Below are 16,560 nucleotides of genomic sequence, written 5' to 3'. Positions count from 1 at the left end.
CCTGCTATACTTTCAGCACTCCACGAAATGCTTTGCCTGTGCTGGGATGAGAGAGCAGTACCACAGGACATGTGCAATACCAATATCATCACCCTCTATAAAAACAAGGGTGACCGCAGTGACTGCAACAACTACAGTGGAATCTCCCTGCTCAGCATAGTGGGGAAAGTCTTCACTCAGGTCACTTTAAACAGGCTCCAGAAGCTGGCTGAGCGTGTCTACCCTGAGGCACAGTATGGCTTTCGAGCAGAGAGATCCACCATTGACATGCTGTTCTCCCTTCGCCAGCTACAGGAGAAATGTCACAAACAACAGATGCCCCTCTACATTGCTTTCATTGACCTCACCAAAGCCTTTGACCTCGTCAGCAGACGTGGTCTCTTCAGACTACTAGCAAAGATCGGATGTCCACCAAAGCTACTAAGTATTATCACCTCATTCCATGACAATATGAAAGGCACAATTCAGCATAGCGGAGCCTCATCAGACCCCTTTCCTATCCTGAGTGGTATGAAACAGGGCTGTGTTCTCGCACCTACACTGTTTGGGATCTTCTTCGCCCTGCTGCTCTCACATGCGTTCAAGTCTTCAGAAGAAGGAATTTTCCTTCACACAAGATCAGATGGCAGGTTGTTCAATCTTGCCTGTCTAAGAGCGAAGACCAAAGTATGGAAAGTCCTCATCAGGAAACTCCTCTTTGCTGACGATGCTGCTTTAACATCTCACACTGAAGAGTGTCTGCAGAGATTCATCGACAGGATTGTGGCTGCCTGCAACGAATTTGGCCTAACCATCAGCCTCAAGAAAACGAACATCATGGGACAGGACGCCAGAAATGCTCCATCCATCAATATCGGCGACCACGCTCTGGAAGTGGTTCAAGAGTTCACCTACCTAGGTTCAACTATCACCAGTAACCTGTCTCTCGATGCAGAAATCGACAAGTGCATGGGAAAGGCTTCCACTGCTGTGCCCAGACTGGCCAAGAGAGTGTGGGAAAATGGTGCACTGACACGGAACACAAAAGTCCGAGTGTATCAAGCCTGTGTCCTCAGTACCTTGCTCTACGGCAGCGAGGCCTGGACAACGTATATCAGCCAAGACCGATGTCTCAACTCATTCCATCTTTGCTGCCTCCGGAGAATCCTTGGCATCAGGTGGCAGGACTGTATCTCCAACGCAGAAATCCTTGAGGCGGCCAACATCTCCAGCATATACACCCTACTGAGCCAGCTGCGCTCGAGATGGCTTGGCCACGTGAGCCGCACGGAAGATGGCAGGATCCCCAAGGACGCATTGTACAGCGAGCTCGTCACTGGTATCAGACCCACCGGCCATCCATGTCTCCGCTTTAAAGACATCTACAAACACAACATGAAGTCCTGTGACATTGATCACAAGTCGTGGGAGACAGTTGTCAGTGATCGCCAGAGCTGGTGGACAGACATAAAGGTGGGGCAAAGTGTTGCGAGTTGAAGAGACTTAGCAGTTGACAGGAAAAAAGACAGAAGCGCAAGGAGAGAGCCAATTGTGTAACAGCCCCGACACCCAATTTTATCTGCAGCACCTGTGGAAGAGTCTGTCACTCTAGAATTGGCCTTTATAGCCACTCCAGGCGCTGCTCCACAAACCACTGACCACCTCCAGGCGCTTACCCGTTGTCTCTCGGGACAAGGAGGCCAAAGAAGAAGACCTTGCCTGACAAGTTCAAGCACTTCTACGGTAGCCAAGAGGGGTATAAGATGGGTGGATCACTGGCGATGGAACCTGTAGTAATAATACCATCACATCACCCTGCTGAATAAAGAATGGATTTCAACAACTTCCAGCTGCAACAGTGATTCACACAGGTTTACTTTTGATAAAACCCAGAAATTATCTCCTTTGATGAACAGGTCAATTAAGTGCATTTCAGAAAATGTTACCAGATGGTAATCTCATTATCCCTTTACCTACCTTTAGCATTTTTCTACGTTATCCCAAAGGGCATGCTTTATCGAGTTATCAAGTGCAAATATGCAGAAAAATCTCTCCCCTCCTGATATTGGGATGCGGCTGCAGTGCAGAAACACTGAAAGCCCACCAGAACCTCGACCAATATAGATTCACCATTTGAGAGCCAGGAAGCGAGTGTCAGCAGTTAATTCAAAGCTGTGCAGCATTATAACCAAACAAATCTTGTTCAGTATTTTCTTTAAATCGAGGGTATTTGGATAGTGATTAGGAATGGAAATTATGACAATTTCTCACCTCCCTAGTTGTAAACAAAGAGGGAAACTGTAATTTCTTCAATGCCACAATAACAACTAGTTAACTTAACACAGGTCTGCGATCAAAGCTGAGATCTCTCTGGCTTATATGGTTTAATACCACATTACACAACGCATTTACGGATTGAGCTACTGATGGAGTGCCCCAAACTTCTTTTGAAGACTACTCCCCCTCGCTAGGAATGACCTAAACACCTCATCCTAATGAATTATAATTATATATGACCCTCATTATATGTACTTGCAATTATCGCATAATTTGTTGACTGTTAAAATTATAGCCTGAGAAATTGTGTAAACCTCTTTAAAGAAATAAAGACAAGACACAAAAAATGAGCATCTGAAAAATCTATAATTTATTGGAGCCACCAGCAGCGTCAGAGAATAAAAGAGAGCGTGGAGAAACAGCACGGGGTCCGAGTCAGCCTTGGAGGCCGTGCAGACATCGATCATCTCTGAGGAAGAGGCAATTTCAGAGGACGCACCATCCCATGACACTGCTGCACCTTCTACCAGTGCAGATACACTCACCTCGGTGGGTAATTGATCAGTATTAGATCCTGGGTCACAAGCTGGTGAAAGCACCACACGCACGCCCAAACAGCTGCCTGAAACTGAGACAGCCGAGGCCTCTGACAGTCAGAGGACTGTGGGTGTCCAGGCCCACGCTGAGCCCCAAGGCTGCTGATGAGCCTCTGGTGACGGCAGCACAGGTCATGCTGGAGCTGCATGGAGAAGTAAGGTAACACTTGGCAGAGATGCCAGAGGCCATGTGCGGCCTTGAGCGGACAGTGGGAATGACAACTGCCATGGAGAGGTTGGTGACCCTCATGGAGAGCCAGATTCCACTGATGCGCTGACCTGCAAACCCTCGTCTTGGCCATGGGCTCGACGCAGCAGTGGCAAGACGAGAAAGGGACCAGGAGCCTGGTGAGTATTTTTGTTCCCAGTCCTTCTCCAGAGAGCAGCGAGGTTCCTACAAGCCTTGAGGGGGAGATGGGGAGCCTGTACTCCACATCTGGGGTACCCCCTCAGGGTGATTCAAGTGTGGACACAGTATTATCATTCCATGTTGCCTGCATTGGAGCACCAGTAACAGGAGGTTATAACGTTTTACATTTGTGCCCTCCAACACAGGTAAAATGCTCATCCACTTCCACTGTTCAGCCCTCTCACACAAACATTGTTGCCCGAATGCAAGGTGAGTCACGTACCACGCCCCCCTGAGCCATTCACGGGTGCAGAGTTGCCCCCCTTCATGGATGCAGAGTTCAGAACCCCATCGGGCAAATTAATTCGGCTTCGCAAAGAACAGGGGAGCAGGACAGTACTTAGCGACCTTCACAGGCTCCAAGGACTCTGGTCTCGATGGGGCCTGGTATTCTGGGGCGCGAACGTGAAGGCACGAGTGCCACACGTCTAGCTGAAGATCATAAACTGATAGTTGAATTGCACAGAGATGCATAATAATGTATGCAGAGAAGCTTTTTGCATATGTAAAGGCAGGTCCCGTCGCCAGGAAGATCAGGTCCAGCATTCCCAGCATCAGAATCTGTGGTGGGCCGCTACCTCAGCGATCTTTCAGCAGCACCCCCCCCCACCCAAGCTTCGGAGCCCAATGTCAGGAGCTCAACTAAATTCAGTCCAAAGTGTGGTGAATAAAATTGGTCAGTTACAAGCACAATTAGTCATGTAGTAATATGATGTAGTGGCAAAAACAGAAACGTGGCTTAAAAATGATGAGGACTGGGTGCTTAATACTCAAGGATACAAAGTGTTCAGAAAAGATAGTGAACAAAAAAAGGGAGCTAGGGTGGCAGTACTGATTGCAACACTACAATGTCTTCCCAAAGAATGGGCGGCACAGTGGCGCATTGGTTAGCATCGCAGCCTCACAGCTCCAGCGACCCGGGTTCAATTCTGGGTACTGCCTGTGTGGAGTCTGCAAGTTCTCCCTGTGTCTGCGTGGGTTTCCTCTGGGTACTCCGGTTTCCTCCCACATGCCAAAGACTTGCAGGTTGATAGGTAAATTGGCCATTATAAATTGACCCTAGTATAGGTAGGTGGTAGGGGAATATAGGGATAAGTGGGGATGTGGTAGGAATATGGGATTAGTGTAGGATTAGTATAAATGGGTGGTTAATGGTCGGCACAGACTCGGTGGGCCGAAGGGCCTGTTTCAGTGCTGTATCTCTAAATCTAAATCAAAAAAAAAATCAGAGGATGTTCGAATTAAGAAGCAGAAAGGGGATAATCACACAATTGGGGCTATTCTACAGGCCACTGAATATTCAAAGATAGAGGAGCAAAAATGCAGGGAAAACACAGAAATGTGCAAGAACAATACAGTGGTGATAGTAGGGGACTTCAACTACCAAAATTTCATTTGGGATAATATCAGAGTAAAGGGTGAGGATGGGGGTAAGAATTTCTGAAATGTATTCAGGAGAACTTCCTTGACCACTACGTTCTCGGTCCAATTAGGAAGGAGGCATTTCTGGATGAAATGGCAGAAATGAGGTCGGCCAAGTGGACCAAGTATTTGGGAGAACATTTGGGTTGGAGCGATCATCATATAATAAAGTTTAGATTAATAATGGAGAAGAGCAAGGAACAATCTAAAGTAGAACTTCGAAATTGGAGGAGGGCTAACTTCAATGGGATGAGAGGGAATCGAGCCAGGATACAATGGAACCAGATTGACAGAAAAAACCACAACAGAACAATGGGTGATCTTAAGGAAGGGATATTTCAGGTACAGGCTAGGTACATTCCAAAAAGTAAGGGAACCTTGGATGAAGGAGGGAGATAGACAATATAATGAAACGAAAAAAGATGTATGATGCATGTCAGGTGAATTCTTCAAGCAAGAACCAGGCCAAATACAGTAAGTTGAGAGGGGAAGTGAAGTGGAAAATAGGACTGGCAAAGAGAGAATATGAGAATAAAATGGCAGTTAACATAAAAGGGAACCCAAAAATCATGTAGATAGTAAGTGGGTAGCAAGAGACGGTGTAGGTCCTCAGAGTGACAAAGAGGGTGATATATGCTCAGAGGCACACGGCAAGGCTAGAATATTATATGAGTACTTTGTATCTGTTCACTAAGGAAGAGGATGCTGACTAAATATCGGTAGAAGCGGAGATGGTAGAGGTAATAGATGGAGTGAAAATTGATAAGAAGGATGTACTGGAAAGGCTGCCAATGCTTAGAGTGGAGAAGTCACCTGGTCCACTTGCAACCAAGGTTGCTAAAGGAATTGTCAGTGTTGATAGCAGAAGGGCTTGCCATAAGCTTCCAATCTTCCCTAGATAAGGGAGAGGTGCCAGAGGATGGAGAGTGGCACATGTAACACCCTTATTCAAGAAGGGTTTAAGGACATCCCGCCTAACTACAAGCTGGTCAGTTTAACATCAGTGATGGTTAAGGTTTTAGAAACAATAATCAGGGGGAAAAAAAAAATCAACAGTCACTGGGAGCGGTTCCAGCTAATTAAGGAGAGCCAGCATGGATTTGTAAAAAGCAGATTGTGCTTGACGAATCTAATAGAATTTTTGATGATGTAAGAGGGAAGGTTGAAGAAGGAAAAGTTATCGATAAAGATTTTGAGAAAGCCTTTAACAAAGTACCACATAAAAGGCTGGGTAACAAAATTAGGACTCTAGAATAGGAGGATCAATGTTAGCTTGAATAAAAAAAATTGGCTTAAGGACAGAAAACATCAAGTCATGGTAAATGGTTATTTATCAGACTGGAGGATGGTAAACAGTGCTGTTCCCCAAGGTTCAGTGCTAGGACCACAGCTTTTTTTGGTAGAAAGAATGACTTGGATTTTGGAAGACAGAGTAAAATTTCAATATTTGACAATGATTCCAAACTTGGAAGAGTGGTAGTGAGGATAATACCAATTGACTGCAAAAGGACATAGATAGGCTAGCAGAATGGGCAGACAAGTGGCAGATGGAATTTAATACAGAGAAATCTGAGATGTTGCATTTTGGCAGACAGTGCTGGAGGGTGCGCAGTAAAGGCCTGCTCAAGTCACAAAAAAAAAACCCGACCCGAACCCGACGGAGCCACATCGGACCCGAGCCTGACCCGGCCCGAGTCCCTCTGTTTGTCCCCTGCGTCCGACCCGACCACTGGAATGTTCTCTTTACTTAACTTCCGACTCCCAATCCTCAGGAAGCTGCAGCATGAGCGCGATGACATCATAGAGATGCTCAATCACTCACTGCGTAGACTCAGAGTTTCCATCTTTGACATCCCGGACTCACAGCTCAGGTAAGTTTTGTTTACTTTTAACACTTCGCTGCGATTCTTGCTGTGTGTCCCCGACCCGGACCTAGCCTGAGCCCGAAAGCTAGATCTGGAAGAGCAGCCCGACCCGACACGTCGTCGGGTCTCATCGGGTTCGGGTCGGGTAGCAGGCCTTTAGTGCGCAGAGACAGAGGGCCCTGAGGTTTCAAGTGCCTAGACCTTTGTTGATATGTCCTGCCACCTTCAGTGAAGTTAGCAAAGCAGATGGGATCTTGGGCTTCATAATAGAGGTATTGAGTACAAAAGCAAGTAAGTTATGCTCAACCTTTATAAAGCTCTGATCAGGCCACAACTAGAGGATTGCATCTAGTTCTGGTCACCACACTTTAGGAAGTGTCATGCCAGGCCTCCACTAGCCAAGAATGAGGCACATTAATTTTGCCATAAACATTGATTTTAAACTGTTACTGGAGTGAAGAGAGGACTTGTTAAACAGATCAGTCATGGCACATTAACAGACGGTGATTGGAAGGACAAAAGGACCATATCCTGACACATTCAACCCACAAAGGACCTTAATCGCGAGGTATTGTGCGTAAGAGGAACATTGCAGAGACTGCTAGGGTGATACAATCCAAGACGCGGTCAGACCAGTTAGTCACATGACTAACCTGCTAGGCAACCTGGGTTTTCTCAATTGTACAAACAGTTTGGACAGAGTGTCTGTTTGCTCCTAGACTGAGAATATCTCTCCTGTCTGCTCCCATCTCATTCTCACAAGCCTCTGAATCCACTGAAGACACATGAACCCCAAGAGAGAAAAGTCTCTGACAGCCAACAAGGGTTTAAGAAGAATACTGGGCCCCAACAAAAAGCAAGATCTACCTACAATCAAGGACTCTACAGTGAGCTCAAAGAACTGTAACAAAATCTCTTCAGAAATTGCCTCAAACTTTTCCACTTTATTTTTCTTCTGTACTTTTCTGTCTCTATTTGCATGTGTGTATCGTGTATGCATGCGAGCGTGGGCTATGTATCCATAGGCGTCAACCAAATTAGAGTTTAAGTTTAATAAATGTCCACTTTTCTTCTTTAAAATGAAGAAAACCTGTTTGTGCTGGTTCTTTTGCCTTATAATTGGAAAGCAGTGAACAAGGATTCACCAAGGGGGAAACTAAAAACACAGTGTGTTTAAAATAGGATCAGGTGAAGGCTGAAAGGGAACCCTAGACCTCTTTCTCACCGGGTCGTAATGGAAATTTGGGTGCTACCATCCTGGATTTTACCCACAGACAAACAAGAGAAATTGGAAGTGGGAAACCAAATTGTTCCCAATCAAAAAAAAAACAAGATTTCAATATAGGTTTTCTTGTGGTTGTGTGATTGAATACTAACATGTCTGCAACTGAAGCTAGTAGCTCCCCAAGCCAGGGTGAAGTAACGTGCGATAAGTTAAAAAGCACCGTCTATGGAGGAGTTGAGGAAAATGGCTCAGCAGTGTGGGATCACTGTACGTGGCAAGGCTAAGAAGTCTGAATTCCTAAGGCTAGTGGCCAACCATTATTCCCTGGAATCTGAAGTAACAGAGAGAGACAGAGAGAGAGAGAGAGAGAGAGACAGAGAGAGAGAGACAGAGAGAGAGAGACAGAGAGAGAGACAGAGAGAGAGAGAGACAGAGAGAGAGACAGAGAGAGAGAGAGACAGAGAGAGAGAGAGACAGAGACAGAGAGAGAGAGACAGAGACAGAGAGAGACAGAGACAGAGACAGAGAGAGAGACAGAGAGAGAGAGAGAGAGAGAGACAGAGAGAGAGAGAGAGACAGAGACAGAGACAGAGACAGAGAGAGAGAACATTCCAGAAAGAATGCGAGGAGAGAAGAGTTGAAGCGGCTTGAGTTAACGAGGGGGCGACAGAGTAACCCCAGCATAAGCATGGCTAATGTGGAGGAGCGTAATTCAGGGCTGGGTACAAAATTGTTAAAACTAGCTCAACTAATTCCAAGATTCAATGAGGAGGATGTAGAAGGATTTTTGTGTCCTTTGAGAAATTGGCAAGGCAGCTAAAATGGCCAGCTAAAACCTGGCCTATTTTACGACAAAGCAAGCTAATTAGAAAAGCACATGAGGTTTATTCCCTGTTGCCAGATAAGAGTTCATCAAATTATGAACTGACAAAAAATGCTATCCTTGGGATAGCATAGGAATAAGTACCTGAAGCCCATCGCCAAAAATTCAGAACTCTCAAGAAACAAGCTAATCAAACTTAGCTGGAGTTTGAAAGAACTAAGCAGCTGGCTTTGACCAGTGGCTGTGGGCTCTTAAAGTACAGCTCAGCTATGAGAATCTCAGAGAAGTAGGGCGGCACAGTGGCGCAGTGGTTAGCACCGCAGCCTCACAGCTCCAGGGACCCGGGTTCGATTCCGGGTACTGCCTGTGTGGAGTTTGCAAGTTCTCCCTGTGTCTGCGTGGGTTTTCTCCGGGTGCTCCGGTTTCCTCCCACAAGCCAAAAGACTTGCAGGTTGATAGGTAAATTGGCCATTATAAATTGTCACTAGTATAGGTAGGTGGTAGGGAAATATAGGGACAGGTGGGGATGTTTGGTAGAGATATGGGATTAGTGTAGGATTAGTATAAATGGGTGGTTGATGTTCGGCACAGACTCGGTGGGCCGAAGGGCCTGTTTCAGTGCTGTATCTCTAATCTAATCTAATCAAGTAATTCTGTAAGAGGAATTTAAACACTCTCTCCGACTCGCCATAAAGACCAATGTAGAGGAGCAGTGGGTTCAGAGAGCCCGGCAAATAGCTGTGTTGGCCGATCAGTTTGCTTTAATTTGTAAGTTGGTTTCCCAGGGCAGAACCTTTCCTAATCATCCCCATAAATCCGAAAAGGACAAATGGTGGGAAGGTGATAGGAGCCCAAGCAGTCCTGGGAGACAAAGAAAAGCAAGAGACACAGGGGAGCCCTCCTCTAGCCAAAAAGGAAGGTGCTATGAGCAGGAGCAAGACCAGTGTGCTTGCATTGTAATAAAGCAGGGCATTTAAGAGCTGACTGCTGGAAACTAAAGGGAAAACCTGTAGAGTTAATCAGGGCACACCTGCTCAGTGAAGAAGAGAACTTGATGGAAAGAACAGCAGAACAAGCTGTGGCTTTAACTGCTGTAAGTGTGAGACCCAGGAAGTTTACTACTGCAAGCGCAGGAAAATTTAATAGGATTCCTGAAGGTTATCAGGGTTTTGTGTCTGAAGGGAAAGTAACCCCATTCCCCTTGAGTGGGGCAAGCAAGCCCATAGTAATCCTCAGGGATACAGGGGGCACTAGATCCCTTTTACAGGGAAACGGCCTGACCTTTCCCCCAGAGTGTGCAGTGAACACCAGAATGGTGGTGAATGGTATTGGAAGTCAGTGTGTGCCTGTACCTGTACACTGGGTGCACTTGGAATGCAACCTAGTTTCAAGACAGGTCAGCGTAGGGATTGTCCCTAGTTTGCCTGTGGATGGGGTTGACCTGCTCCTAGGTAACGATCTGGCGGGGGTGAAGGTGGTAGCCCCCCCAGTAGTGAAAGAAAGACCGCAGGAGGTCAGAGAGACAGTGCAGTGGCAGGAGAGGGCCCTCTGCAGTTTCCCTGAATGTGTAATGAATGAGACCATGATCAAACCAGTTCCCGCAGAGGAGAGTGCACTGGCACTTCAGGCAAATGACCATAAGGCCTGTCTGTCCGAGACTTTCTTTGGGAAGTTAGAAGACCCAGGGAGTGAATTTAGCTGAGGCTCAGCGAACCGACCCAGTGTTGCAAGAGTTAGCACAGGCTGCCCAGTCTGAAAGTGAAGCAGAGGGAGTCCCTGATTGCTACTATTTAAAGAATGAGGTACTGATGAGGAAATGGAGTTCTCCTCACAGACCTGAGAGCAAGGAGTAGACAGTAGTTCACCAATTAGTGGTGCCACAGAGGAACCAGAGAGAAATATTAAGAAGGGCCCAAGAGACTACAGTGGCTGTACATGCCAGAATACGAAAGACCAAAGCCCACAAACGACAGCAGTTTGACTGGCCAAAACTCCACAAAGATGTGGTGGAGTACGGCAGGAGTTTCCACATGTGCCAGGTTGAAGGAAATGCCCAACCTACAGTGAAACCTACACCCTTAAGTCCTGTACCGGCGTCAGGAGGACCCTCCAGCAGAGGGCTAGTGAACCATAAGGGAGCCCCGCTGAGAACCAAAAAGGACTGTCAGGCACAAGGCTCGCAAAAGGTTAGACAGGGAAGGGGAAAAAGTGACCAAAGTGGCAGGTCAAAGGAAGTCCAGGAGGAATCCCGGATGAAAACCCATGCTGTCTGGTCAGCCAACCCCGTAAAATGTGAAAAGGTAGACCCCAGATCCTCCTATGTAGATGCAGACACTAGAATCACCCCCCAGAGTTGCTAACAGCATTTACAGGAACCTGCAGAGAACAAGATAGACCTCTAGGGGACAGAGAAACCATGAGGGTGATGCTTCACCTAGTCAAAGTGCCAGAGGGGAGTGCAGTAGAGACTGCACAAATACCTGCAGCATGAATGTTCTTTGGGGCAAAGGGGAGATTAGCAAAGAATCCTCCCCCACAGTCAGAACCAAAGAAAACCAACCATCCTCCCCCACAAAGTCAAAAGCCTTTGCATGACTCTGCAAAGTACTGAAAGAGTGTTCATGATAGACCTGCCCACTACTGCCTCTCCTAAAAAAAAATTACCATCGCAGGAACAAGACCCTAGGCAGCCATGGAAATGGGCAAATGGAAGAGAAACTTCCCCAAAAAAGAACCACATGTTGATCGGGTACCAAAAAGGGGCGATTTTAATAAGTTTTAGGATTTATGAATTAATGGAAATGAATGAGAGAAATGCATGTTTTTTCCCTGTATCTTATATATTCTCTTGAACCTTTTAATGAAATGCGCTTTTCTAAAATCGCATTTCATTCCGCTGAGTGTGGAGGTGCCATGCTAGGCATTCACCTGCCAAGAATGAGGCGCATTAATTTGCCATGAACATTGATTTTAAACTGTTACTGGTGTGAAGAAAGGACTTGTTAAACACATTAGCCATGGCTGGAAAAGACATTTATATATTAACAGATGGCGATTGGAAGGACAAAGGACCATTCCCTGACACATTCAACCCACAATGGACTTTGATCACCAGGTATTGTGTGGAAGGGAAGTATTCCAAAGACTGCTAAGTTGATACAATCCAAGACGTGGTCAGACCAGTTAGTCACATGACTAACCTGCTTGGCAACCTGGGGTTTTCTGAATTGTACAGTTTGAACAAAGAGAGTCTGTTTGCTCCTGGACTGAGAAGATCTCTCCTGTCTGCTCCCATCTCATTCTTACAAGCCTCTGAATCCACTGAAGACACATGAAAGAGAGAAAAGTCTCCTACAGGGAACAAGGTTTAAGAAGAATACAGGGCCCCAATGAAAAGCAAAATCTACTTACAATTAAGGACTCTACAGTGAGCTCAAAGAACCGTAACAAAAACTCTTCAGATATTGCCTCAAAATTTTCCACTTTATTTTTCTTCTACTTTTTTCTGTCTCTATTTGCATGTGTGTATTGCGTATGCATGCTAATGTGGGCGCGTCGTGTATCTGTAGGCGCCAACCGAATTAGAGTTTAATTTAATAAAAGTCAATTTTTCTTCTTTAAACCTAAGAAAGCCTATTTGTGCTGGTTTCTTTGCCTTATAAATGGAAGGCGGTGAACAAGGATTCACCAAGCGGGAGCTAAAAACACTAAAACAAAAGCAAAATACTGCAGATGCTGGAAATCTGAAATAAAACCAAGAAATGCTGGAAATACTCAGTAGGTCTGGCAGCATCTGTGGAGAGAGAAGCAGAGTTAACGTTTCAGGTCAGTGATCTTTCATCCAAACTGGCAAAGGTTAGAAATGTAATAGGTTGTAAGCAAATAAAGCGGGGGTGGGGCAAGAGATAACCAAAGGGCAGGTGCTGATAGGACAGTGTCACAGAGAATAACTGACCAGAAGGTGATGCAGGAAAGGCAAACTGTATGTTAATGGTGTACGGAAAGACAAAGCGTTAGTGCAGAGAGGGTATTATTTGACAGAAAAATGAACAGCTTGGCCCAAAGCACAAACATGAAAAAAACAGTGGTTAAAAAAAAATGAATGATGAAAGAAACTAAAATAAAATAAACAAATAAACAAAGAAAAAAGAAAAAGGTGGGCCCGTCATGCTCTGAAATTATTGAACTCAATGTTCAGTCTGGCAGGCTGTAGGTGTGCCTAAATCAGTAAATGAGATGCTGTTCCTCAAGCTTGTGTTGTTCTTCACTGGAACACTGCAGCAAGCCCAGGACAGATATGTAGGCATGAGAACACGGTGGGGGGGGGGGGGGGGGGGGGGTGTTGAAATGGCAAGCAACAGGAAGCTCCGGAGCTAAACCAAAGCTTAAAACACAGTGTGTTTAAAATTAAACCCTGTTACAGTAAGACCAGCTGAAGGCTGAAAGGGAACCGGAGACCTCTTTCTCACCAGGTCGTAACAGAAGGATGTGAGTGTCCTCGAGAGGGTGCAGAGGAGATTTACCTGAATGGTTCATGGGATGAGGGATTTTAGCTGCAAGGTTAGACTGGATAAGCTTGGGCTGTTCTTCCTGGAACAAAGGAGATTGAAGGGAAATCTGATAGAGGTGTATACGATTATGACAGGTTTAGATAACATAGACAAAGAAAAGCTGTTCCCATTAGCTGATGGCATAAAGACTTGGGGACACAGAATTAAGATTTTGGGCAAGAGATGCAGAGGAATAAGATGAGGAAGTAGTCTTTTTAACACAGCAAGTGGCAATGATCGAGAACTTGCTGCCTACAAAGGTGATGAAAGTGAAGACGATGAATGATTTCAAAAGGAAATTGGATGGGCACTTGAGAGAAATTAATTTGCAGGGCTATGGGGATAGAGCAGTGGGAATGGGACTGATTGGCTTGCTCTACAGAGAGTCAGCATGGACCTGATAGCTAAATGGCCTCTTTCTGTGCCATAATGGCTCGATGAATTGTGGGCTAGCTACAGCTGTCTTAATGTTGAATTCATCTGGCAGAGATTGTACTGTGCAAGATTCAGTGTTTAGAAATAAGCAACTTTTTTTAAAAAGTTGCAATTTCTTTCAATATTATTAACGATTCACTGTTGAGAGTACTGGACAGAACCACATTCAGCGTTTGAATGCTCAATAACAGAGATAAAATTCCAGGCATTCGTCTGAGAAATCCTCACTCAATTAGGCACTAAAACCTCATTGAACACAATTAATTTTCATCAATTAGTTATTTGCTTTTTGAAAGATGGTTGAATTAGGATTTATTATAAACTGCTTAAAGAACATAAGTGGAGAAATTGCATCTCTTCATGGTGAAACATCAATTCAGCAATGATATTTTCTAAGCTCTCCTATATGATTCCACTTAATGGTCAGTGTATGAATAAATTTTGCTTTGCCAGTAACTCATTCATGGGATTTCAGGTTAAAAAACTGGTCATTCTTTACTGTTGTAGCTCAAGGGCACAGAAGAATAATCCTTAATTCTGAAGATGGCCATAGCAAGAGAAAAATCTAAAAAAAATAAATGCCTTGCATTGTACTGCAAATTTATTTGTAATAGTTGATTGAGTCATGCCAGCTACATCCAGTTGTAAGAACTCTTACTAATATATCTTTGTCACTCACAGGACTTTTAATAACCCCCTACCAGCAATACTATGTTATGTAGAGGTATGATCTCTATGCCTAAATTCTGCCTTTTTTTTGACTTGATATTGACTGCACCAGAAGAACTAAAATTCTCAAGAATTCCTATATGTGGTCTTTAAACTCTCAGCTAGCAATCATTTTTAAAAACCCAAGAGTAAAATTCCTCTGTCGCACACAAACAGAATTGAGAAAATTTATGTTAAGAGTAACAATTAGTGCTTATTCAATAAAACATACACGTGATTAGGTAACCAATACACAATGGGACATTGGGTTTAAGAACAAATTAAAACATCACAAATCGTTGCTTTGAAACTCTATTTACATAGTCACCAATTTGGTTATATAATGCAGTGACACTTTTCCTTTTTCATGTAACTAGATTATTTTTACTTAATTCAACATGTCAGAAACGTGTACCATTTGACTTACTCCAGCCAGAAGGGAGAATCATTTGTCAATAGCATTTAAGGTAACTTAATTTTCTGTCTATTGAATTAATTCAGCACCTGAAAAATTCTGCTATTGGTCAAGATACATCACATAATCTACAAGCAGTGCTGCACAATTTGGGAATAATTTAGTTACTGGTAGCACATTCCAAATTCGAAATCTGAAAATTATTTGAGTAAAGTTGGCAATTTACATGGGTAATCAATTTGAAGCGTTAAGTGCTTTTCAATCCATCCAGATAAATAAGTCCATGGTCTAGTGCTTTATTTAAAAAAATCTTGGTAACAGCAAGGTATTAGAAAAACTGTCTTAGATTTAACACTATAAACGTGTGTTCCTTCTGCTGCTGTATCCATTAGCATTTGTTTTTCGGATAACCCAATGCAAAAGCATGCTCATGTCCCTGAAATTTTATTAATTTTGCTGGATTGCTCATGGCTCAGTTACATTTAGATTTCAGAACACAAAATAATGGATAATATTTCTAACAGTAACTAAAAATAGTTAAAATAATTTCAATCAAGAGGATTTCAAATACTCACAACTGGCATTGATCTCCTTTGATTCCTTTTGTTGTACAGAAGCATTTTCCTGTTTGGACATGGCAAGCATTTGCATGTCCATTGCATTTACAAGCTGTAGAATAGAGATATCCTTTTAAATAAGATGCAAGAATCCAAAATAAAACAAACACCAAGAGTTACAAGACTTTAGTACTTATCAATAAGTTCAGATACTATAAATTTCAAGACTGAAATCGCGATGAATTAACTCGAGACAAGATTAGATTACATTACAACAGTATAATTACTCCCAGGTGTACAGGTACATGTGTATATAAAACCAACATTTTATTTGCTTACTACTATTTGGTTTAAAGGGTTCAATCACTAAAATGTGTGTATTTGGGTTACACCAAATATTACTGTGGCAAGTGACAGGCAGAGATCGGGCAATCATCATTAGGCCTATTTTGTGCGGCTTCTAACAACTGGTTTCATAACAGCTTTGTCAGAGGGTTTGGTAGAGCTGCAAACCCTCCCGGAGTGTCCAGGAGTCTCCCTGAACAGAGGATTACTCTCCTAGGAACTGCTGCTAACAACCTAGGAGAAAGGTATATTATATTCAGAATTCGTACAACTTTGTACCTCCGTCACCTCTGTTGTAAAGCTGGGAGCTCTCGAGAAGACTGCCTTAAGTTCTCAGCCATTCCCGCCATCTAGAGCGCCTCCTGTCCATCCCCACCAACTATGAATGTGATCAAATATCATGTGATTGAAGATATGATCAATTTTCCAATAGTACTCAAGAGCTGGCAAACCAACCCGTTTCTCTGGCCCCAACCTCCCTTTCTTTCCAACATCAATGTCACTCACTTTCTCAACTTTACAGAACATAAAAGCTACAAGGTGTGTATAATCAGGACAGTCATTTTTACTCTCACATACAGACAGGGTCTCTTTAAAAAATATATAAATGTTCTCAGTAAAAATTTTGAAATTTGTTTGCTAGCTTTTCTCCAAATAAGTTTAAAAGTATTTGAAGTAAGAAAATACTAAAAGATAAAAAGTTTTGCTCAAACCGCTGACTGAACAGCATAGGTGTATTCTGGGAAATCTGTTACATTGCACAACCCAAATTCAACTCTGGGCAATAAAATGACCTGGGATCATAATCAGTATTGTTAAGACTGACCGCTCCAGTCAAAGCCCCCAATCAAAATATACGATTCTGATTGTGGTGGGAGAAATGCACTGTTAATTCAATCCTGTCCCTCCACAGATCGCCTAACATATCATTTTAAACTTGCCAAGATAAAGAAA

General features: G+C 43.8%; 1 protein-coding gene across 5 annotated transcripts in view; it reads right to left on the bottom strand.

The window, feature by feature from the left end:
• The window catches only part of atrnl1b (attractin-like 1b), a 1,082,183-nt gene that overhangs the window by 612,804 nt on the left and 452,819 nt on the right, over window positions 1-16,560 (bottom strand). For all 5 annotated transcript variants that reach the window (XM_068052965.1, XM_068052967.1, XM_068052968.1 and 2 more), the window contains exon 20: window positions 15,280-15,373. In XM_068052965.1, coding sequence (XP_067909066.1) covers window positions 15,280-15,373 — 94 coding nt within the window. The remainder of the gene's footprint in view (window positions 1-15,279; window positions 15,374-16,560) is intronic.

This window comes from Heterodontus francisci, chromosome 20 (genome assembly GCF_036365525.1).
Source record: "Heterodontus francisci isolate sHetFra1 chromosome 20, sHetFra1.hap1, whole genome shotgun sequence".
NCBI lineage: Eukaryota > Metazoa > Chordata > Chondrichthyes > Heterodontiformes > Heterodontidae > Heterodontus > Heterodontus francisci.
The sequence above is the reverse complement of the archived record's forward strand: the minus strand, read 5'-3'. Positions and strand labels throughout refer to the sequence as shown.